The sequence below is a fragment of the Citrus clementina genome, unplaced genomic scaffold (genome assembly GCF_000493195.1).
Source record: "Citrus clementina cultivar Clemenules unplaced genomic scaffold, Citrus_clementina_v1.0 scaffold_4, whole genome shotgun sequence".
Taxonomy (NCBI): domain Eukaryota; kingdom Viridiplantae; phylum Streptophyta; class Magnoliopsida; order Sapindales; family Rutaceae; genus Citrus; species Citrus x clementina.
The window spans coordinates 124,132-148,699 of NW_006262274.1; the positions used below are offsets into that span (position 1 = coordinate 124,132).

The window sequence follows — 24,568 nt, forward strand, 5'->3', positions numbered from 1 at the left end:
ATACTGCACAAATTTTGTTTTTGCAAATTTAGAAAATAAAAACTTGGTCTTGTTTTTTTGGACAGCATATATGCAGTCCAAAAAACAAATTTGGATTTAAAGAATCGGAGAGTAACAACATCACATATGAACGCAAACTCATAATCTTTCAATAAAAAGGTTGTTATATTGGATTTTGATTTAATTTCTCTCTTGTTTGTGAACCAAAATACCGAGCAATGAAGCACTTTGAAGTCTGCATTGTATTCTTTTCATGATACAGTTGAAATAATTTTATATTGATGTTAAACCTTCCAGTTGTATCATAATTAATTAGCTCTTATTCACTTAACATGGATCTATGATTTCCTAGGGCAACAGACGCAGAGAAATGATAGTGAGACAAAATAGTTGTGGGTGCAGATAATAGCTTAGCCAAAGAAAAAAATAAATAAATAAAATGAGAGGATATGTAACTATGGAAGGTTATTTTTGGGATTATGGAGGATATAAAGAGTAAAATTCAGCACTTTTAATTTCAATAATGAGTAAATCGAGTAAGTGGGTTCTAAGAGAGAAATTGTAAGTTTAAATAGTCTCACCTTTAAATACGTAACCATAAATTTTTAAAGTTATTATCATAAAATTTTTAAAGTTATTACTATAACTTTTTTCATAAATTCTACTCTATAAATCACCGGACTACATCATACTTTTTCTTTTACTTAGATTAGTTGATTTTACTTTGGATTTTAATTTTAATTTTTTTTAAAGGGGTGGACAAAACCTAAATTAATTTCCTAGGACTTGGCTAAGTGGTTTTTAAGCAACTTTATTTGGATGGTTATTCAAGTTCGAAAAATTAATTTTTTTTAATATCAAGGTTTTTAGATCCTAATAATATCTTCTTTTTCTCACTTATATTCTAAAAGCTTTTTCTAATCTCTCATTAAGTCCCTAAGGAAATTTTTGTTTAATACTAATATGTTTTTACAATCAGATGCCTGTAGACATAGGGGTGGATATATTTTAACCGAACCGATCCAAACCGACCATTTGGATCGGTTTGGATCGGTTTCATTAGTAAAAAAACTGGTTTCGGTTTATTGGATTGCAAACCGATATCACTCGGTTTGGATTTCGGTTTAGAAGGATTCCAAACCGATTCAAACCGATCCAATCTAGAAATATTAGATAATTACATTATATTTTAAGTTAAGCAATCTAACTAATTATATTTATCATTTTATGCAGATTTTGACAAATCAAAAGTAATTGGGCCATAAATTTTGACGGACAAGATGCACAATATTTTAATTGTCAAATGTTGTTCAAGTTTATTTTAATTCTGTGAGTTTGTTTTGAATGAACATGTTAAGAACTTGTTTATTATGATGTATTATGCTGTAAACTTAGATAGATGTATCTTTGAATTGTTATGTAGATATCAAAATAGATATGAATAATATAAAAAAGGTATCAATTTGGATTACGGACATAAAAAAATAACAAATAATTTAGGTAAAATAATATAAAAGAAGTGAAATTTTAACTAATAAGTTCAAACCGGATCCAAACCGATCCAGTCGGTTTGGATCGGTTTAGTTTAAAAAAAATTTAGGTTGATATCAATTTGAAAATATTTTAAACTGATTAGTTTGGATCGGTTTGAGAATATGTCCCAAACCGATCCAAACCGAATTTGCCCACCCCTATGTGGACATTTATAATGGACTAACCTGTCAAGACTTTTAAAAAAACTTGGGGTCATGTTGGGCTGGGCCTCGAATAATAGGTCCCACTTTCCAGGGCTGATGAAAGCTACGATTACGTAAGGTAAAATGATATTCCATCGGGGCGTAGGGTGCTAGTTCAGATCTAACAAGTTAAAAATCTTCATCTTCTGATCTAACCTAATCTAGTTGCAAAGTCTTCTCTCCTCTCCTCTCTTGTCTTTCTCGTACAGGTAATTAATTAATCAACTAAATTGTATCCGTTTGTCGCACGGTCATAAACATCTGAATCTGTTATTTTCTGTTTGGTTGCTGAGAAATCGCCGGAAAAATAAAAGAAACACAAAAGTAGCTTCTAATTTCTGGGTATCTTCTAGCGATTTTCTCGGATGCTGAACGAAAATTTCTTTATTGAACCACTATAAACTCCCTTCCATTAAGTCAACGAAGTAGTATAATTAGGTTTGTTTATCAATTAGATTTATTTTCTTTCGTTATACATCATGATTTTATAATTATAATTATTAGTTAATTTCTTAAGTTATTATTATTGTTATTATTGTGTGTGGAGGAAGGCTGTGCTATGAGAAGGTACAGTCCACCATACTACAGTCCTCCGAGGAGGGGATACGGAGGCCGAGGAAGAAGCCCTCCGAGAAGAGGATACGGTGGCGGTGGAGGAGGCTATGGAAGACGCAAGGAACAGAATCATGGTAGCCTTTTGGTTCGAAACATTCCGCTTGATTGCAGGTAACTTTATTTTATCTGTGTTGACTTCTGACCCGTGGTAGTGTGCTCAAATATCTGTTGTTGCTATTGCTTGCAGGCCTGAAGAACTCCGTGCTCCGTTCGAGAGGTTTGGGGTTGTTAGGGATGTCTACCTTCCTAAGGATTACTACACTGGGTGAGCTTGCTGTTTTGGGAGTGTGTGTGTGTATGCATGTATATTTTAAAGAGCAGGCAACTTCTCTGAATTTCTGTCTGGGAGTTGATCAAGCCAATACTACTGTTCTGTTTGTTTTTTCCTGTAATCTTTTTGAGCTGCAGTTTATCATCTCTTTTATTAGTCTTTTGCTTATGATGTGGTAAAATCTTTCTTGTGATTGAATTTCGATTGAGCATGAGTTTCACCCTCATCTCAGATGTTAAGTTTGAAACTTGGTTTGTGTACACGTGGTTAATCTCAGGTTTCTTTACTTGGCTAATATGATTTTTGCCCCAGTCTCTGTTTCACAGTTTCACACCTAATTCTCTGTTGCAAATAAGTGAAAGATATACTTTGTGATTAGACTATTTTGTTTACCTTATCAATTTATATTGTTAACAAACTTTAATTTTTTTATACATGAAATACATTTTCAATATCGTAAATGTCTTTGTCCTCCAATTGGGTGAACTGCAACCAACGAAGATGAGCATTAATTCCATTTACTAAGCCTGTCAGGCTGACTGAGAGCGCTTAGGAAGCACTCATGCATAATATTTGATGATGCAGCTGTCACTTCCATACTTTTTCTATAATTGTGCTAGATATATAGAGCATAAATTTTGGGATCAATAGTAGTGGCTCAGGTTGATAATTCGTTCTACTTTTGCTGTTTGCTACTTATGTTCTAAGTTCATCGTAATATCTTCTTATGTAATGAAATTAGGGGTTAATAAAAAAGAAGATGTCCTGTGAATTGCATTATGAAATGTTTATCGGCTCAGATTTTCCTTTTCATCACAAATTAAATTTTGAACTGGTTTGTCAGGGGGTTATGTTGGTTTGAAGTTATGTAAAACAAGCCTGAAGCCCCATATTTGATGAAGACCTACTCTTTATCATGCCTAACTTTTTGGTCTCAAGGGTAATGTTCAAATGAAGAGTTTTCACATTTGAAGACCTACTGTTTGTCATGGCTAACATAGTCGTCTGAAGTATATAAAGATAATTTTCAAATGAAGTGTGTTTCTATTTTGGAGAGAAACTATATAATTACACAACCAATAGAAGTTTGATGAGGAAGAAGATTGAATCTTGACCAGTTGAAGACTACATGGGGAGATTTTAATTTTTTGGGGAAACGTTGAATTCAAGTACTTATTTACAAGAATGTGAAGAATTTTCAAGTGCACTTTTCAAGTTGCCTTTCATTCTTGAGTGTTAAAAGAAAAGGTCAGCCACTAAGCTTGCTTAATACATATTCAGTGCTGACACATATGGTAGTTTGACGGTCTCTCAAATCAAAACTTGGCTGTAACTTAATATGTTCATTTGGGCAAGCAATCGTCTCAGGCAATTTTTGTTTGTTCAGGAACAAACTTACATACTTTAAATGAAGACTTCGTTGTCTTATGTGCAGGGAACCTCGAGGGTTTGCGTTTGTGCAATTTGTGGATCCTTATGAAGCTGCTGAAGCTCAACACCATATGAATGGGAAACGTTTTGCTGGGAGGGAAATATCTGTAGTCCTTGCTGCAGAGTCAAGGAAAAGGCCGGAGGAGATGCGGCAAAGACATAGGTTTAGGTACATTTCGTGCCTCTCTTCCCATCTCTCTACTCATTCCTCTCACTTCCCTTCCTCCTATGGTTAAAAGTTAGGGTTCTTTTTCTCTGTGTCTGTTTAGAATTTTCTTTGATTTGTTTTACGTTCTGTAGAGGAGGGTCGAGCTATGGAGGACCGCGATCATCTTATTATGGTATGCTGTTACTGATATATTACATTTCTTATATGAGAAATAGTATGTCCATTACTAAAGGTTCTGAAGTTCACAGCTCAATTGCACTTTACATTTTTTATTAACTCTTTTCTTTGAAGGACAGAATTAATTTGTATGTTATGAGTTCTGAAGAAATGACGCAATATGATCCATGCCCTGCTTCTAATCTAGCTGTGACTAGTTTCATTTACGTGTCATTTAGAAGACCTGCCACTTGCTTATTTTATGTGAGAATATCTATGATTAATTCATGGTTTCACCTAGTTATATTTATAGGTTACTTTTAGTGTTTAGGGTAATTTATGTATATGATTAAAGGTCTCTTTATTTTTTTGTAGATAGATATAATTATATGGACACTGTACCAGGTCACATAGTCTGAAAGTGTCCAAAATACTTCAGTAAACTAAGGTTTGTTGGCTTGAACCAGACTTCAGTTCTTTCAAATGCTTCTTCTGTCACTAATTAGGTCAGCCTCGAGGTGGTTTTTGTTTCTGGATCATGGCTATTTTTTGGTTTATAGTTCTTGCTGCTATGGAGTTGTTTAAGTTTTTGAACAGTCTCCATGGCAGCAGACCTCATTGATGATTGTCACCGAATCCTCTTACTGCTGTCTTCATGGGTTGATGGGGATCTTGACTTTTAAATTTCAGTGTCATTTTTCTCTAATGATGGTTGCTAATTAAGTACCGTTTTGGTAGCTTCTTTACTGGCCAAAAGGTGCATCTTTTTTATGCCAAAAGGACCATTCAATATATATATGTGTGTGTGTGTGTGTGTGTACATGTGTGTACATATATGTGTACACACACACACACACAAAATTGGAGCCGTTGGATTCAAATCTAATTGTGATAAAAAATCTCCACATTTTGCACCAATTGTATACGTACACACATGTACACACACACAAAATTGGAGCCGTTGGATTCAAATCTAATTGTGATATAAAATCTCCACATTTTGCACCAATTGCAATATAAATTTTTTACATGGTAGGCCTCACCATGTGCAGATTTAACTATAAAAAACAATCCAATAGCTTCAATTTGGCATCCTGTGTATATATATTTACAATGAGGGAATCTCTTACTTTAAGAAAGATACAAGCTAAAAGACAACAAAAATACTTCAATGCAGTGTATTTTATCTTGTGGTGTATTGAAATCTGTGTTTTTCTGCCTTTTAGCTAAATAAATTAAGGGATTCCTTTATTTGAAAATTATATACTAATATTAAGTGGAGCTCAGGTGGGGACGTCCCCATGTCTATATATAATTTGTTTGGTTGTAAATTGAGTAGAATTCATAAAGGACTGCTAAGGCTATTTTTCCTTTACTGAGAGAAGCTCAAAACTTGGGTTTTGAGAGCAGATGGTGTAGAGCTCTTTCAAAGAATTAAATATTAAATGCTCTTATTTTTATTTTCACAATTTTTATTTCACTCTCATAACATAACCTTAAAAAGCTTATCTACTAAGTTAATTATAGAATTTTTTGTTAAAAGCTGGTGATTGACAACCAAACAATCAAAGATTTATTAAAAGCTACACTAGTAAAAGCTGCACTAGACAATTTGAAGAAGCTCTACTATATCAAAGAGACCCTTGAAAGAAGTGCTTTAAAGTTGGTATCTGTCGATGTACGTTTGTGCTTCCTAGGAAAAGTAATTATCACCTTCTTGACCAACATTGCTGTTGTCCTTCTCTAACGTGTTTGTATTAAACTTTTAATCAATAACCAAAGTAATTTTGTTAGATTATGTGGAACTTAGGAAGCTTAAACTTGGAGGTATTGAAGGTTATGAAGCTCTATGCAGATATAATATCAATTTTTTCTATATTTATTTATTAATTTACTTGAGTGACAATGGGTTTCGGATAAATTTGCATGCTTTTCTTTATTCCTTAGGTATATATGAGTTGAATCCTTTTGTAATAAATCTCTTTTCCATACTCATTATGTTCCAGGACGTTATCGGTCCCGTTCACTATCCCGTTCACGTTCCCCTCATCATCCTCAAGGTTCTAGAAGCCGGTACCGCTCTAGGTATGTAACGAAGGTTATGAATTGTCATTTTGTCTACCTATGATTGCTGCTGTGGCTGCATAATTTGTGTGCTGACCACTTTGTCAGATCTTACACTCCTGTCCCAAGACAACACGAAGATTACTCAATTTCTCCTCGGAGAAGGCACATAGAACACCCAGGATCACCAAGAGGTCCTCCACAAGAGCGAGGTGCTGAATACAGTCGTAGATCATATTCTCCTGGATATGATGATTCTGCTGATCGTCGTAACCCAAATGGCAATGGTTATGGGGAGTAAGTGAGAGCCTATTTTACTGATGATATTTAACAATTGGTTCTGATGTTAGCATTTAATATTGTTGTTGATAGCACTTTGAAAGACTGTTTTCTTTGGAAAAGTGCTTAATGCAAAAATGTTGTAGGAAATCTGGCTATGAGGAGACACAGGCTCACTGGAGGTCACCGCCACCTGGTGGAGTGTCAAGGTCTCCCTCTGGATCTAGATCTAGGTCTAGGTCAGCCGACCTGTCGCCCAGACATACCAGATAGGATCAGGCAAGTTGAATGTGAAGGCTAGCATTTTATGTCTTTAGGTTTCCGATGTACCATGTCTCTTGGACTATATCTTGTGATTGTGGTAATGTGGAAGAGCATGTAAATGGATCCCGAAAAGCTGTGTGTTACTTCTAAGGAGATTTATTGCAGTGGAACTTTTTGAAAGAAATAATTTGGAGTATGAAATATTCACATTATTATGGGTCATATTTTCTAGTTCTTATTTAATGAAAGGGGCCTTCACGTACGATATGTAGTCTTATTGCACGTTTTAGAAAGAGCATTGCTCTGTTTTCAGTGATTTGTTTACCGCACTTGGCTTCGGCAATGGCAGGACGGGCGAATCAGTCCAGAAAAAATGAGAGATCCAATCATCCAAAGGCTTGTTCAATCTCTTTATGGTTGAAGCCACACATCGGGTATCCGTATCTCTAACCTTCAAATATGAGCAATTGGTCGATCAGGGGAGAAAATAGCTAATTAGGGTGTGTGTGCTCGGAGTATGGCATCGCATTAATTTATTACCGACCTATATTCGTCAATTTAATACGCTATTTTGTTGCATTGCACGAACTTGAGGTGACCTTGGATTTGTGTTATGTTCCGACTTTTGTCTCAGGCATTAAATATATTTTCATTATATTCTAATTATTATTATAGTAAATAACATATATTATATTTATATATTTTTAATTAATAAAAAATTAATTTTTATAATTAATAATGATATATAATCATATAAACTTTTAAAAACAACAATATTAATATAATACAGTAAAACGTCAAACGCGGCATAATATTATGAATATAAGAAGGAAGAAGCCATTCTCAAAGTCAAATATATGTATAGGAAGAAGCCAATATGGCGTGAAGCCGAATGAGGCCACTATATATTACATATGTTACGTTTACTAACGGTGGAGGGAAGGATTAAATGATAATGAGTTTATTGATTATATAATGTACCACATTTATGTATTTATTTATGTATGAGGAATTAACGCACGAATTTGAGTTGGCAAATAAGGTGATCTTTCGCTGTTCATTCGTATTAGTATAATAATTAGTGAATAAAGAATAATATTGACTGAGTAGAGGTCATTGGTGGTTGGATCATCAGATTCAACCCACCACGGCAGGTAAATGTGAATGTAATACCGTTGATTGATTCAAGCCAAGACAGAGAAGAGAGTCGGAAGACTCTTCCTTCCTTTGATTTGAATTTCAAAGGCCAAAAAGCATCTGTCTGTCTGTCTCATTTTGAAAAGTGAAAAGTGAAAGCTTTGGCTTAGCTGAGGAAGAAGATGGCTATTGGGTTGTTGGAAGTACTTCTTGAGAGTGCTAAAGGTCTTGCCAACACCGATTTCTTAGGTAATTTACTTCTTGCTTGTCTCTTCTGATGCAAAAGGTTTGATTTATTTTATTTTTATTTATTAAAAGTACTGTCTTTGTGAAAAATTGCCTATTAATTTCAGCTGATATAGTTATGTACTTATGTTCATGGAGTGAGTGAGAGTACTTCAAAACTCATTATTGATGATGTGATGCCATTCCATTGTAATTTTACCAGTCAATTCATTGAATATAATGTTTTTGTTGTCTGTTACAACAAAATATAATATGTGAACTAAAGTTTTTTTTTTTTTTTTGGGATATGATTTGCTTGCGATATGTGCTGGTAGGTGATATTGATCCCTATGTTATAATACAATACAAAGCCCAAGAGCGCACAAGCAGCGTGGCTCAAGGTTAGTTCAATTCACACCATTACCCTACATCTATTCTCAGGATTTTTTTCTTTTTTGGATGGGGGTTTTGACACGGGGTTCTGTCAAAAGCACTTATAGATATCCAAAACTGCTTGTCGTGTGCTTTTTGTTTTATGTTTATAATTTACTTGGTGTCAATTCAATATGACTGTGCGCAACATAACTGCAAATGGATTTACTTGTGTTGGAAAAGAAGAGTTGAGGATTGCATAGTGGCTCTAGTTCAGTGTGAACTTCGTCTATAAGGCATATTGACAAATAATGTAGGTCGTGGTGGGAGTTGGACATGGAATGAAAGATTCACCTTCAGGGTGGAGTATCCAGGGTCTGGTGGCCAGTACAAGCTCATTCTCAAAATCATGGACAAGGATACCTTTACTAAGGATGACTTCCTTGGTGAAGCCACGTAAGTCCATGTTACTATCAGTCTTAAAATCACTATATATTTTTTTTTTTTGGAACAAAAAATGAATAAATAAGTCCAAAGTTTTGAGCTTGGGTATGTTCTTTTCTTTCTTTGTACATAATTTCACTACCCAAAGAGAATGTTCAACTTACAGTCACTGCAAAATTTCATTTGTGTTAATCTACTTGCTTTATTCACCTCCTGGATATATAACATGGAGGTTTCCTATATGGTGTTGATACTGATATCTGTCTTGGGTTTTGATGAAATGGCATCTTTCCCCTGTGGACATGTGCACTAAATCCCTTTTTTCAACAAATATGTCTGCTAACTAATTCCAATAACAAGAAGAACCAACTATTTAGCTGAGTAATGCCAAGCAAAAGGTAAAATATAGCTGAACAGAAACTGATTTGAGAGGATCACATAGCTCTGTTTGACCTCTAGATGTTTTTGCGTGTCACAACTGAAGGCAAACTCTTTGTGTTGGATTACATAGTTATCCATCTATCATTTGGTCCTTTAGGATTACCTAAATTTGCTTTACATATGTCAACTTAATAGTTTATCCAAAAATCATTCTAAATCCTTCCCGAAGATGAGATAGATAACTAAGTATCACGCCACTTGAATGATCTATACACTACTCATTGGTGAGGATAACTACTTTTAACTAAACTATTGGTAAGGTTCATCAGACCTCACCAATGTGTCTTTGTCAATATATTTGAAGTAAAATTGATTTTCGTGAAACCACACTAATAAAAGCCACCATAATGTTCAATGAAAGGCTTCTTCACAGTCCTATTTATGAGACTTCCTGTCACAAAAACAATCATAGTACTTATATTGTTGAGAATATATACATTGCCAAACAATCCAATATCTCTCTTATGATGTGACTAAATAGTAGTGGTACATTGATTTTCCGCTTCTAGAATCTATGTGGAGGATCTTTTGGCACAAGGAATGGAGAATGGAACTGCTGAACTACATTCTCGCAAATATAGTGTAGTTCAAGCTGATGGAACTTACTTTGGAGAGATTCAAGTTGGTCTGAGTATGACCCACAAGGTACCTTTAACATTTTCATGATCCATCTCTTTCAAGATGTTGGACATGGCATGCATGATGCATCAACGTATACCATATCCATTTGTGTAGCTTACAATATGGCCATACGAATATTGCATGCCGATTTGACATGAGATCAATTGTGCTGAATTCTCAAAAAGGTGGTTATTTGATTTGACATGAGATCAATTGTGCTGAATTCTCAAAAAGGTGGTTATTTTTAGTGCATAACACACCTTGGAAAATTGAGCTAAAGTGACGGATATTTATTTGGTAGGGTTCTTAATTTTTCTTCTTCCTTTGCTCTCTTGTGGGTTCATATGTTGTTGTTTCCTCGAACAGGTCGAGGTGGAAACTGACAGAGACTTTGGAGGATGGAAGGAAAGTGATTTTTAGCTCTCTTAACTTCTCTACAAGTTCAGATGCTTGAATTAGTTGTGAATCTGAAGAATGCTATGCAACTCTTCTGTTGTTGATCTAAAATCAATAAAGTTAGCAATTTTATGCAGAGATCCCTGAATCTCTTACGTGCCTATATCATCTATGATCTATGTCAAGAAAACTGAAATGCATTTGCTTGTATAATGTGCAATGAACCTTTTTTGTGATTGCATATATGATGTGTCCCTTCCTGTATAAACTCACCTTACGTTGGGAACTGTTAAACCAATGATATAAAATTACCTATGATAATCTCGTCATCGCCAAGGCTTTTTCATTATCGAAAATGACTAATATATATAATTTTTTTTTCCTCGAGTGTGTGTTTAAATTTTAATTAGAAATGGTCCAAAATGGACATTAAGGATTATTAAATCATCGATTCTGAAACGCTGCACATGCTCTGTTGCCCCGTCGAAACTCAGGTGGTGCCTGGTAGAGGGAGGCTTCCAGATTTAACCACAGAAAGACAGCGGATGTCGGATTCTGATTTGCTTCGTTTGATTTGATGTAAATGAAAGTCTGCCAGAATTTGAAAAAAAAAAAAAAATGAAGATTGAAGGCGGCTATGAGAAAGTCTGTGGCTATCCACAAAAATTAAAATGGAAACAAAAATTGTTCGTCATTTATTAAATTTTATTAAAAATGAAAAAAGGCATCCAAAATTAATAAACAAATTGGACGTTTTATAACTGTTCATGGGGTTCACGTCACCACCACCTCCAGAGCAGGGTTCATGTGACGGCCGTGCACTAACTCCAACTTAAATTTCATTTACAGCTCTGATTTTCTCAATTCCTTCCTTCCACCGCAAGTTTAATTCTGTTATATATGAAGCTCATAGTCATGCATGCATGTGACTCTTACAAAATACATATATGCATGCACTTCTAATACCACCCACGATCTTTCATTCCTTTCCTACAAACGACCATCTCCCCACTTTATTATACTTGGTATCTGCTATTACCATGTCCCAACTTCATGCTTAATTTAATTTTTTAGCAGTAAATTTGGTTTCTGATGAATTAGGCGGCATTGACCACTGAGTTCAGCTGAAGTGAGTGAGAGGTTTTGATTTTTATGAAATAAGGATATGATGTTGTTATTCTAAGACAGTTTTGATCTTTGCCCCGTTTTTTTTTTTTGGTTAGATAAGAGTCCCTATTTGTATTTGGTCCCCTCTTTAAGCGTATTTGTTTTCTTTATTAAATTTTTTCCTTATTCGAATTAGGGGGAAAGGGTCTGAAAAAAAATTCAGTTTTTGTCTTTCCTTCGGCTTCCGTTTTGGGTTTCTTTTCTCTTTAATTTGTGTGAATGACGAAATTTGAAGACTTCTTGATTGAAAAGAAAGATGAGAAGCAGAAAAGGCTTGAACTTGAGGAGCAGGTGAGAAATGAAAATTATCGGCCATTTTTTTTACCTGGGTTGTTTTTGAGTTATATATATAGTTGAGTTTACTAATGAGTGAGTGCACATACTCTGTCAATATAGGTTAAGAATTTGCAAGCAGAATTAGATGGTGAAGTGACACTCAATAAAGTTTTGCAATGTGCACTTCATGGGCCTGTCATGTCACATCCTTGTCTTTCCTCATTGCTTCCACCGCAGGTAACAACACTTTCAAAGGTTTAGTGTCAATTCAATGGAGATTACAAAGACTAGGCGGAATTGCAAATGCAGGTTCAGGCACTTCTTGCTGAAATGGCAATGGTGGAGGAAGAGATAATTTGGCTAGAGAGAAAAGTTGAAGAGCTGAAAATGGGACTGTATCATGAAAAGAAACTAACCAAGGAAAGGAAAATGAAGCACCAGAGTAGATTGCCACGAGCAAATCACTTGCTACGTGGACAGGCAAGTCCTTCAGGCCTCACTAAGGATCTCCAAGTTAGAACTAGATCACAACATTATGAAGAATTCAGAAGAGAAAGAAAGAAGAGTTTTCGAAGAGCTTCTGCAGGTTCTGCTGCAGAGCTCCTTAGCTTCACCCCTGCAGCTTCTTCTGGTAGGCTTTTTTCTAAGCTGCTTCGAACAGAAGAATCAGGGGGAAAAAATTGTAACATAATTTTGCTTTGTTTTGTTTTGTTCTGTGGTTTTGGTTGTTCTTAACAGAAGAGTTTTATGAAAAGCCAAGGAAGCAAACCTGTAGAATCCCAAAACATTGTCGTGTTGACAAAGAAACCAGCAGTGAGAAACCAAATGTGCTATCAGAAGAACTGATCAAATGCTTGATAGGAATATTTCTAGACATAAACCAAGCATCACATGATAGAGAAGGATCGGCCGTTGTTCCAAAGCTTGGTCTCTCCTGCATCAACTCTAAAGGCTTTGCTATCAACCAAAACGCATCAAAGCTTGATCCTTATGGGATATTGCCAGATTTAGATGGCAGCATAAGAGACATAGGGCCATACAAGAATCTAATTCAGATCACAAGAAGCTCATTGGATATCAATCGTTTCACGGAATGTAAGCCGGCGCTGAGAAAATTGAGGTTGATTCCTGGTTCTTTAAACAAACAATATATTGTCACTTAAAACATTGATGACCGAAAGGATTCATCTTTATATTTTCTTCTATTTATTTTATGTTGCAGGGTTTTGATGGATCAACTATCTGATGTGGACCTGACATTCTTGACTTATAAGCAGAAACTGGCATTCTGGATCAACATATACAATGCCTGCATAATGCATGTAATATAAAACATCTTGAAGCTTCATTATTAAGCAGAATCAGATAACAATTACATGAAGAAACTTAACAGCTCTCTACTTTTTATCAAATTCCAGGCATTTCTAGAACACGGGTTGCCTTCGACACAGGATAAACAGCTGGCTCTTATGAACAAGGTAGACCATTGCTCTCTCAATTGATCGATCATCAACGAGGTTTAATTCCAGTTCACTTTGCTGATGACCACGAAATTATTTTGGTCCAGGCTGCGCTGAACGTGGGTGGCATAGTATTGAACGCTCTGGGGATTGAGCATTTTATTCTCCGGCATCCAAGCAACTTTGCATCTGTAAGTTAAGACAGTTGTCGGCTACTTTCTAATTTATGCATTAATTCTTCCTGCCCAACATTTTACTCTACAAGCTTCTTTTAAATTAGCTGCTCAATTCTGTTCTTGTTTACAGGATCCTTCATACCAGAAGGAAATGCTCCTATGGCATGCATATGGACTGGGCTATCCAGAACCCAACATCACATTCGCACTTTGCAGAGGCAGCTGGTCTTCTCCAGCCGTAAGTATTTGTACCCCTTGTACCAACGCACTAGGAGTGTATTGCAAGTGTTGTAATGGAAAGGAGTTTTGAATTAAATGAGATTGTCTGAAATGCAGTTAAGAGTCTATACTCCACGTGAAGTAGCGAATGAATTGGAAAGAGCGAAAGTGGAATACTTGGAAGCTTCAGTGGGAGTCACAAGCAAGAGAAAGATTTTGGTACCAAAGCTCCTGAAGTGGCACATGAAAGACTTTTCAGACGACATGGAATCACTTCTGGAATGGATTTACAGCCAATTGCCGCGTTCTGGATCACTGAAAAGATTGATTATGGAGTGCCGAGAAGGAGAAATGAAAACTCCTGTATCAAAAATGGTGGAAACTCAACCTTATGAATCTGAGTTCCGCTATCTGCTGCCCTTTGAAATGACGGTAAGAGAACACCAGAACAAATAACAATCGTCTTTTGGTGACAGCACTTTTGTAAAGGAAAAACAGTCTGGTTTCACAACCTTTGTGTTGTCATAATTTCCACGACTTTGTAACATGGATGTGTTCTATTTGGGTTATATTATTATTCGATTGATAGAGGAGTTTAGACAAATAATACCGAGTAGCATAGACATCGGAAAACCATTAAGAAAAAGAAACTAGACATAATATAATCACATGCAAGTCATTTAATTATAAATAAAATAAAAAGAACACCAAAAATAAATAACACCACCCGAGAAAAAGTAGAGAGTCGATATTGTTCTGCTGCCGTGCTGTGCACCATACAATATAAGAAACAACCGGAAAATTCAGAACAACCGCCATAAATTAACCAACGAAATTATAAAATGCGACAAAATAATTACCAGTATTCGTTTTCACTCCTATTAACGACTAGGTGTTCAAAGAGGATTCGACTAAGAAATTCACAATTCTGTTTAATAGATTTAAGCCGAATACAGTTTCTTCACAATTGACTTTGGCAGAGACCTTCAATGGTTCGGAGCATTTTCCTTCAACGGTAATGGTGATTAAGCAAGGAACGGAGTTGCCCAAGATCTCACTGCTGAACCGCAAGGACAAACCTGATGCATCGTCAAACTTGGCAGCAACCGGCATATCCACAGATACAAGAAAAATATTTGCATTGCTTAGCATCTTTGATGCTAGGCTTTCACATATTACAAGATATTTGTCTTTCAGTAACAAACTCTCATCCGTGTCCTTATCTACCTCCCCAAGGTGGTCAGTGAAGGTGCAGCTGTACAATTACAAGAAATCTAGTCAAGCATATCAAAACATGACAAATGATACCAAGGACAACAGGATTCATGCAGGAAATAAAACGCTAAGAAAAATTATTTTCAGGCTAAGAAAAATAACATTGAGTTCAATAAACAAGAGACCACCTCCTTGCATACTCGAACATTCCTGGTAGACGGGATTCCATTGCTATGAAGGTTTCCATGTCCATTGGAAGGGGTTTTATGAAATATCCAATGTCAGGCCGCAACTTAACAGGAAGCTTCTTGCCATTACAATGTAGGGCCAGCTTTAGAGGCAGTAGATGGTGATGGAAGCGAACCTCAAGTATCCTTTTCAACGTCTGCCCAGGTTCCAGAGATGTAATCTCCTCCATGGGAACTAATGTTGGCAAATCGCTCTGAGGTGTCAAGGAGCTGCAGTATCCAGAGGAGTCAGGAAAATTAGTGTTCAAAGAGGTAAGAAGCAAAATCCTTGTAAAAGTAATTAAGACCAAAGAAACACAGCAAAGACACAGCATCCCGAAGGAAACGCTAACGTGAAAATCTACCTATGTTGAACAGAAAACCAAGCAGGTTTGCAGACTATATTAGCAAAACATGGACCATGACCTGTAAAGTGTACAAAATACAACATCAAATATTCTTCTAAAGGTTGACACAACAACTACCATTGTCATGCAGCATCATAATTGAAATATAAGATACCAACCAATGGTCCCGAAACTGAAGTTCGTTGTGTCACTTAAATTCAGTCAAGTAGATCCCCTCAAATATAAGAGTTTGTTGTGTCACTTAAGTTCGTTGTGTCACTTAAAATATAAAATACTACTTTGAAGATGGATGTGCTCAAAATTACAGCTAATCTCAGAACTCTAACACATCCATTGGAAAGCCAAATGAGCATCTAAATGTCTACCATGAACAACAAAGCAAGATCTTTTTCACTCATCTCAAACTACAAACAAACTAGAAAGACATGCTCAGATTGTCACGATGTCCATACATTTTCCAGGACTGGACTCTGGAAATCCCAGCCAAAGGGTGTGACATTAGATTTGATGCCACTTGCACATGAGAAATGGCACCAAAAATATCCATGGGACCTAGATACTAAAACTTCACAAAACAGTGCCCTTCAACAATTAGACCAAAATTTCACCAATATTGAACCGTTTAAATATATTAAAAAAAAATGAAAATCACCTTGCAGTCGTAGCCAATGTTAGGTCAGCTAAATCTAAGGCTTTGTGAGACTCTTCATCCACCAAAGTTACTTCTGACATGGTTTCTGAAGAGCAGTTCTCAAAGAAAGTTTCTAGACATACAAGTTGAGGAGATATGGTTGAAGCTTCAGATGAAAATGAATAATACACCTTCAAGCCATTTCCATTTGCAGGATCCAAGAGTGTATAGCTTTTAGCTTTAACTTGACGTCCAATATTCCCGATAGAAATTCTTGCTGAAGACTGACGGACTTGAATTTGTTCAGATGCACTCGGGCTTGATGAACCAGGTTGCTCATCCAACCATGACTCAAGAGCCCTCTTTGACATCATTCCCTCCAGATCAGGAAAGCCAGAATGAGAGGCTCCATTCTCATTGCTACAAGCAATTCCAGCATCTGAAATTTGAATCAGTGGATCACAATTTCTATCACCTTCACTTGCAGAATCACCAGTACCACTGTTGTCACTTAAGCCAGGGATAGATTGCTGAGAATCATAGTTTGAACCACTTTCCTCATCCAAAGATCCAGATGTGTCAGGATCATCAGTTCCATTAGAGCTACTGCCAGTCCATTCCTCCCCTAATGCAGTTGTCCTGTCAATCGAGTTTGAGAACTGACCGAGGTCATCACACAGCGAACTACAGGGTTTTGGAAGAGGTTCATATCCCGGAGCTGCATGAAGAACTATTTGCGAAAGAGATCCAGGAAGATAAAACCTGTCATTGATAGGTTCAGAAGCTGCTACGTTTGCTTGTTTCCTAAAAATGCATTCCACGAGTACATGAGGCAGGTCCTTATTTTCTTGTAGAGCATTTGTTTCCTCTGGCACTTGAGAACATAAATTATGTGAAAAAAGTTTCTTAAAGAAACGTGCTCGGTCACGAACATCATAGTTCAGATCACATTCAGCCAGTTCAAGCAGATAGCTGAAAAGTCTTGTAATTGTCCACATATCTCCACCTTTTGCACATAATAGGACCTGTTAGAAAAGAAAGAATAAAGCCATGATTTCGCTTCAGCATCAGAAGGAAACAGCAAAAGATGCACTCTCAAAGAAACATCCTGAATTAACATCTTATGAGGTATTCTGATCTCAGAAGCCAATTGTATTTTTCTAGTCAATACTCCATTCAAGCATTGAACCTTACAATTGATAAAAAAAAGACAATTTTTGCTACCCGCAGTAGCTCTCACAAGCCAGGAGCACTTCAGTTCTCAGAGATCAGAAAAATACAATATACTGCAGAACTTTTACCCAATAAAGCAGAGGTGGAGACCAACATTTAAGCACAGTACATGTGGGAATGGACTAAATATGAAAGCACGGGCACTGCAGAGAAAAAGAGAATCAATTGATTTTTTTACACTACAAACTGACTTTAATAATAAGTACGAATTATAACCAAATGATTGAAACCGTCACTAAAATAAAAAAATAAGGGTAATTTGGGAACGTGGAACAATGAGAAGACCTGAAACACTTTTCTAGTATAATCAAATGCCAGGTTCTTAAGAGTACCTTAATGGTGGTATTGAGAATCTGAAGCTTTGTTTCAACTGCCTCTGATTTGAAGCACCAAGCTAGATACTTGAGTACAGTGGTCAGCATCCTTGGAATTTTCACTCCTACAGAACTGTACTCTCCCACCATCCAAATAATCATCACACGTGCTTCAGGCACCTTGATTGAATCCAAACTACGAAACAACTGAATTATAACCTTCAAAATAAAAGGAGATCACTTATCTGCAACACAAAGCGAAGATACACAAGCAGCACCAGAATATAGAACAAGGGAAAATATATCTTTTTTAAGATAATGTGAAAGCCAAATTTTTTATTCTACTTCTACCCTTTCTAAAGCATTTCTAGGATTCAGGTATTATAAGCATAAAAAAGCCAACTGGAAATGTATAGCAGCAGCTTAACAGATAGAGTAAAAGAGAAGATACCTTCTCATGACAGGATGGATCTTGCTTAATAATTGATTTAATGGAAATTATTGATTGAATCAAAACATCAGCTTCTCCATTCCCAGATTCAATATCACTAGTAAGCAATTCTGCAATTTTGAGCCTTCTCAGGAAAATAAGCAAACAAAACCAGAATAGATCAATACAGAACAAGTCAGTTATGACAGACCTTGTCTAATCAGGGCTAACAGCCCTTCTACACACGTGTTAGCCATTTTCGGAAGCTTTCGTGCACATAAACCTATGGCAGCAACAGTATCTGCAGCAAATCTCCTGTCTGGATCTCTAATATAATCCTACCAACACACTATTAAGATAAGCATGAATCCAAGCACTTGAAACATGTAAATCTTATGTGTGCATGCATGCATACTCTCAGTGCAAGTAAGTGTGTATGTAAGTACATAAAGACAAGTCTAGGAGTTGATCAACAAACACAAAACAGATGTATAAGCATAAAGACATTCACATGTATGTATGTACGTATCCAAAAGTTCCCAGAATGAAGAAATCCATACATAAGGCAGCCAACTTTTTAAAGTAATGAGAAAGAAAACCATGAAAACAGAAAATACTACCTGAAACTCTTTAAAAACAGATGAAATGGATGACTCTGTAACAATAGAAGACAGTATCTCAAGCTTCAAAGCTTTAGATTGATATGAGTCTGAAGAAGATACGAAAAAGTCTTCATAATGTGGCACAAAGAGATGAGGCAGTGCTTTAGCAAACACTTGAATGTTGCAAAGAACCTGCAGCGATCAAAAGTCACAATCATCCTTACCAGTTACCAAATATATACTGAAAATATGGCAAATCCTCAGCAGATTGACCAATATCCAAAATTTAGCGCTGGAAAATGCAGAATGGATTGCCACATATACAAGAATCACAGAATTTTTTAGTTTCATGTGAACCTTCAAAGGACATTCCCCAATATCACACACATCATCTAAAATTTTGACACAGTAACATAACAAAAAGCAGAACTGGGTATAACAACACTCAAAAATCAAAACCATATCAAAATACTACATGCTGATAGACATTTATGGCATTTGTGTATCCAGCTTAGAAAGAAATCCACTTAAATTCTTTTTTCAAATGTGATTTTTGGGAAATAGTTTAAGAACCGCACATTCTGATGTTTAAAAGAACCAAAATATCTTAAGGATTTCTTGTACTCTAATGTTAGGAGCTCAAAAACTAATAGGATTTCTTGTACTCTAGTGTTAGGAGCTCAAAAACTAATCTCTTGAAACTTTGATTTACATAAATTCACTAAAACGGAACATTACAAGGTCTCCTCAATAGAGAGTTATAAATAATGCATATGCGCAAACCAAAGTATGCACCAGAAGATAGGGAATACAAGTTATATATAAAAAATAAATAAATAAATAAAGGAAATACCACATATTTTGAAGCACCAGATGATCTCAAAATGAACAATAGTGGTTTAACAATTCTCTTGACATCCTCCTTTGGAGACATAATCCAGTGTACACCAGCTGCACCAAGTACCACTGCACTATTGTGACTCCATAGCAATGGGGATGTGCACTGAAGTAGGAGCTTCACATCGTCATTAGTCTTGCCAGATGTAAATCGAGCACCATTTAAATCAGACGAACGTGCATTGGTGTCACTTGACCTTGTTAAGTATTCACCTAACCCTTCAATATAAGACCTTGAGACCAAATTTACTAATTCAGAGTCGTATGTCCTACTTGGGATCCCATTGTCTTCGAGTGCAACGTTGACATCAAAAACATCCTTTTCGGAGTGGGAACTCTCTATACAAAGCAAAGAAGACATAATTGATTCTTTTACAAGCCCATGACTGGCAACTACATAACGAAGAAGAATCTCGATCAAGAGTATCTGACCCCACTCTTCCACATCAGGAAGAATTTGGCATAAGTTTCTATAATTTCTCCCAATCAATGTAAAGTTATTTGGACAAATTGAAGCAAATGCAGCAGCAGCAGCTCCAACTACTCCAGGGGAACGATCATTTAGCAAAATCCCCACTATCTGCATAAGATAATGCATTTTATGTTTATCAAGCGAATCAATATTAACAATTCAGGTATACATAATTGTATAATCTTGAATATGCTATACCGGTTCTAAAACATTGCCACTTATGAATGACACAGCAACTAGCAAGTATGAAGCATCCTTTTTAATAAAATATATACTGCTGATTAATTAAAATAAATAAATAAAAAGAAACATTTTCTATGTTGAAGTTAACAAACAATAATGTTAAGGATCTCAAAATTTGAGTCCCAACGCTATGTTCTCCTCATCTATTAAATGATGGATTTCACAACTTATAAAAGTACCTAACCACCATTCGATGGATGAATGTCACATCAGTTGCGGCTCAAATTAAGACTTAAATGTTGGGATGCCTAGAATTGCTCTAAAGTTAAACAAATGGATATTCGCCAGACCTCTTCAATAGCAGAAGTAATTTCCTCTTGTCGTAGTTCATGCAACTTTGGAAGAGCATTGGCGACACATTTTCTAACAAAAACGGATGGATCTCTAGCACACTTTCCCACAGCCACAAGAACAAGAGGTGAAATTACATGTAGACGGATTCCTGCCATGGCACGCAGAGCCCATGCTCTCACCAATGGATTGGGATCCCCCAAATCTTTCTGAAAGCAATTGATCGATAACAAAGCTTCATTGGGGCGCCTAGATAATCAAGAGAACACAAATGCAATTCAAGTGAATCATCTGAAAAAGCTACACAATTTTACATCAAACTGAACAAAAAAGAATCAGCATGAATACTACAAAAGAACATACTTTTCAGCATAATGCAAGAGGTACAAGTAAACCAGCTTCTTTACTTCCAAGGACTGAGATGCAACATTCTTAACCACCTGTCATTTGCAAGTAATTCGAATTATGAAATAAAAGCAAGCAGTGGCAGGGTAACAGAACAACACATAATATGAATGAAACCAAATCAAATAGTCAATGGAGTCAAACCTGAGGGAAGAAATTGGAGACATCGAAGCCTTGAGCAATGAGCGCGAGAAGTCGCTTAAGAGCCTCGCACTTTTCGGAATCGAATCGGCTCTCCAGTAATGCACCGATGTTTACGTCTTCAGGATCGTCGTAGAGGTGAGCATCCGTACCAATTCGGAAAACTAGTGACGACGCCGCCTTGCTTAGTGTCTCTGATGTGCCGGCAAATTGCGGAAACATTCCTTTTTCTTTCTTTTCGCTATCTGCTTTTTTTTTTCCTTTACGAATAAATAATACTTACACGTTGTAATTTGTGAGATGATGAAGTGAAGGTGATTCAAGTCGACCTCAGTTTGTGCCAATTGCGCCGGGTACACCTCCATACTTCAAAAATTATCTCAATACCCTAAAATTTATTTTTGTCAAAATTTTCATCGATACCCTTTAAAAATTGATAAGAAATTACTAAGCTATCCTTATTTTAAAACATTTCAACTCAACAGACAGCACATCTCCCTTCTCTACTGAAGCAAACAAACACTCATCTGCTGCAATCTCCTCTATTATCAAACTCAAACAAACAAACACTGCAATTCCCTCACCGGCATCACCTCTACCGAAACAAACATTCATTCTCCATACATGGTAAATCGAACTTCAACACGAGCAAACTAAGCCTGAGAAGGGGAAGCTGCCACAACTGAGAAAGTGAAGCATAGTTCATCACTACATAATCGCCGGAGAGAGTTGATCATTTGCTGCAAAATTGTCAGAATGTAACTAGTTGAGACAAATAATTCTATGTAATTAGTTTTCTTGTTAATATTCAAGGGAAAAAAACAAAAAGTTAGGGTTTTATATTGAAAAAATAAATTAATTAGTTGTGGGTCTCTCATAACATGTTCGAAAACAAATTTTTAGTTGTTTTGCTGCATGCAAATTGTGAAAAATTAATGGATTGTGCTGATTATAATTTTGTTATGTAACACAAGATTTGGTCGTGTAAGGTTATGTAATATTCAAGGTTGTGTTTTACACGACCTTCATGTATTGCACGATTACATAACCTTCATGTATTGCACGATTACATGACCTTCATGTATTGCACGATTACACGACCTTCATGTATTGCATGTTTATACGACCTTCATGTATTATACAATTATACGATCTTCTTGTATTACACAATTACACGACCTTCAATTCCACATTTTGTTTCTTGTCAATAGAATCTGCACATTACATTTAGTTTAATTAGGCTCACAATAAATTGGAATTGTGCATATACCTTTACCTTGTGAAATGTCATTAGTTAAAGAGATTCTTAATTTCCAATTATAAGTCATGGTAAGTCATGATATGTCTAGTTATGAGTGAAAATATTTTATCACTGCGAATGGTGTTCTTATGTGTATAACATTACATTAATTTCCTATAGCTGATATTTTTTTTCTTAATTGATTTCATAGATTAATTATATGCAGACATTCCTCATGTATGCTTGTATGCTTGGCCAGAGGAAGGAAGCACTTTGAAGATAAAAAAAAAAAAGAAAAAAACTTTTTAAATGGCTGTAATATGTTTAATTGCGACTTTAAAATTACACGAATTTTTCCATTAATCATTAGACTAATTTAGTTCTTTAAAGACTTAATTTGTGCTAAGAATTTATATTTGCTGCTATGCAGAAAATGTCAATGAAAATTATTAAAAAAAGAAGTGAAATTAAATTGGAATCTAAAAAAATTCCACATCATCATTGGTTTGAATTGTAACTGGTGGCATAGGATCATATGTCTTAAGTTTGAACTTCATTGTGATTTCGAATTCCGAAGTATCTATATCAATAACTTCAGTTATCTTCTCCACCAATGCGGCATATGTTGTCGATCGTGGTATCATTATCCCTTTAGCCTTTGAACCTTTGAACTTATACTCGTCATTTTGCTCAATCCATTCACCATTGAAGAGAATAGACACACGTACCAAAACCATATATGATGATACAATAAAAATAATAATATTAAATTTCATATACAAGTAACTACACGACCTACATGACCTACACGACTATATTTCTTACATGACCTACACGACTTACACGACTATATTACTTACACGACCTACATGACTAACTATATGACGTACACGGTATCAAAAGAATGCACGACTCGAAATATTTTTTGCCATAAATAAGTTATATTGCTGAAAAAAATAATTAAACAACCTACATTGCATATATTTCTACGTATAAGAAAAAATGGTGAAAATAAAACATTGTAATGTGAGGAAAATTTCTAAATTTTCCTAAAAATTAAAAAATTTAAAACCCAACAACATTAACATATCTTATTGGGTTGTTTAATAAGCAATGCACCTTTAAAGAAAGAGTGGGTGTTAAAGAAATGAATATATAATTGTATTTGTGTAAGAAGTTATGAGAGATTTTGAGAGATTCTAAGAGATTTTGAAAGAATCGGCAGCAAAAATAGATTTAGGTGAAAGAAATGAGGAAAGAAATATGAAGAAAATTCATTGAGTGCATTTGATGCATTCATTAAGGGTATTCTCGACTTTGTTCACATTTGTTAGGGTATCCATGAAAACAAAAAAGGGAGAGGGTATTTAAATAATTTTGAAACTATTAAAGGGTATTTAATTAAAAACCCCCTCAGTTTCAGTTGTGAATGAACGAATCAGCGAGGAACGGAGAATGAGATGATGCGTTCTGTTTGGTAAGTTGGAGAAGCACGCCCGGATCGGGGAAAGGATGCCATTTCTCTCCGGGTTTGGATATTTTGGTGGCTGCTTGCTGAACTGGATTGGTGCATACTGGTGGGTCCAATGGTCGACGGTCCATTCACTTAAAACTCAAGGCTAACCCATTTTTAGCCCAACGACACGAAGCTCGTCGCTGGCCCATAACCAGAGAACTTGTTTTGGTCAAAAGTCAAAACACAGAGATAGAGAACACAAACTACGATACTGTTGTTGCTTCTGCATGTTGGCTGTTGTTGCAGTCTTGCAGAAGAGAATCTATTTACTATTTACCACGGCTCGATATTAACTCAGTTCCTCCAGCGCGTGCCCAAGCTTAGCTATTTTGGAAACAAATTATTGAGCCTATCATTTAAGACTCCTTTTTATAAAACTTTTTAAATATAGTTTATTTAATTAAAATTTTTGTCATTAGAGTTT

At 35.8% G+C, this 24,568-nt stretch overlaps 4 protein-coding genes across 6 annotated transcripts; 3 read left to right on the forward strand and 1 right to left on the reverse strand.

Moving 5' to 3' along the window:
* Window positions 1-1,822: 1,822 nt before the first annotated feature.
* On the forward strand, window positions 1,823-7,250 carry LOC18043325 (serine/arginine-rich SC35-like splicing factor SCL30). Of its 2 annotated transcripts, none has more exons than XM_024185719.1 (8): window positions 1,823-1,945; window positions 2,288-2,462; window positions 2,539-2,616; window positions 4,058-4,222; window positions 4,354-4,394; window positions 6,385-6,463; window positions 6,551-6,743; window positions 6,868-7,250. In XM_024185719.1, exons 2-7 carry the CDS (start codon window positions 2,296-2,298, stop codon window positions 6,741-6,743), a joined length of 723 nt encoding a protein of 240 aa, XP_024041487.1. In that variant the 5' UTR covers window positions 1,823-1,945; window positions 2,288-2,295; the 3' UTR covers window positions 6,868-7,250. The 2 variants fall into 2 exon arrangements, with proteins under 2 accessions (XP_024041487.1, XP_006435542.1); XM_006435479.2 differs by having other exon boundaries at window positions 6,551-6,739.
* Window positions 7,251-7,893: 643 nt separating this feature from the next.
* Window positions 7,894-10,862, forward strand: LOC18045250 (elicitor-responsive protein 1). The gene is made up of 6 exons (XM_006435481.2): window positions 7,894-8,027; window positions 8,121-8,371; window positions 8,683-8,748; window positions 9,037-9,175; window positions 10,114-10,249; window positions 10,592-10,862. Exons 2-6 carry the CDS (start codon window positions 8,305-8,307, stop codon window positions 10,643-10,645), a joined length of 462 nt encoding a protein of 153 aa, XP_006435544.1. The 5' UTR covers window positions 7,894-8,027; window positions 8,121-8,304; the 3' UTR covers window positions 10,646-10,862.
* A 291-nt stretch (window positions 10,863-11,153) lies between these two features.
* LOC18044281 lies at window positions 11,154-14,505 on the forward strand. Its single transcript, XM_006435482.2, has 9 exons — window positions 11,154-12,079; window positions 12,185-12,301; window positions 12,374-12,695; window positions 12,803-13,184; window positions 13,287-13,386; window positions 13,483-13,542; window positions 13,632-13,715; window positions 13,831-13,938; window positions 14,037-14,505. The coding sequence occupies exons 1-9, from the start codon at window positions 12,008-12,010 to the stop codon at window positions 14,373-14,375; spliced, it is 1,584 nt and encodes a 527-aa protein (XP_006435545.2). The 5' UTR covers window positions 11,154-12,007; the 3' UTR covers window positions 14,376-14,505.
* A 110-nt stretch (window positions 14,506-14,615) lies between these two features.
* LOC18044282 (AP3-complex subunit beta-A) lies at window positions 14,616-21,741 on the reverse strand. 2 transcript variants are annotated; one of them, XM_024185734.1, is made up of 11 exons: window positions 21,392-21,741; window positions 21,206-21,282; window positions 20,842-21,091; window positions 19,793-20,416; window positions 18,958-19,131; window positions 18,549-18,675; window positions 18,359-18,468; window positions 17,926-18,114; window positions 16,382-17,385; window positions 15,323-15,592; window positions 14,616-15,174 (listed from the first exon to the last, which is right to left on the reverse strand). In XM_024185734.1, the coding sequence occupies exons 1-11, from the start codon at window positions 21,608-21,610 to the stop codon at window positions 14,808-14,810; spliced, it is 3,411 nt and encodes a 1,136-aa protein (XP_024041502.1). In that variant the 5' UTR covers window positions 21,611-21,741; the 3' UTR covers window positions 14,616-14,807. The 2 variants fall into 2 exon arrangements, with proteins under 2 accessions (XP_024041502.1, XP_006435546.1); XM_006435483.2 differs by having other exon boundaries at window positions 17,926-18,126.
* Between the last annotated feature and the right edge of the window lie 2,827 nt (window positions 21,742-24,568).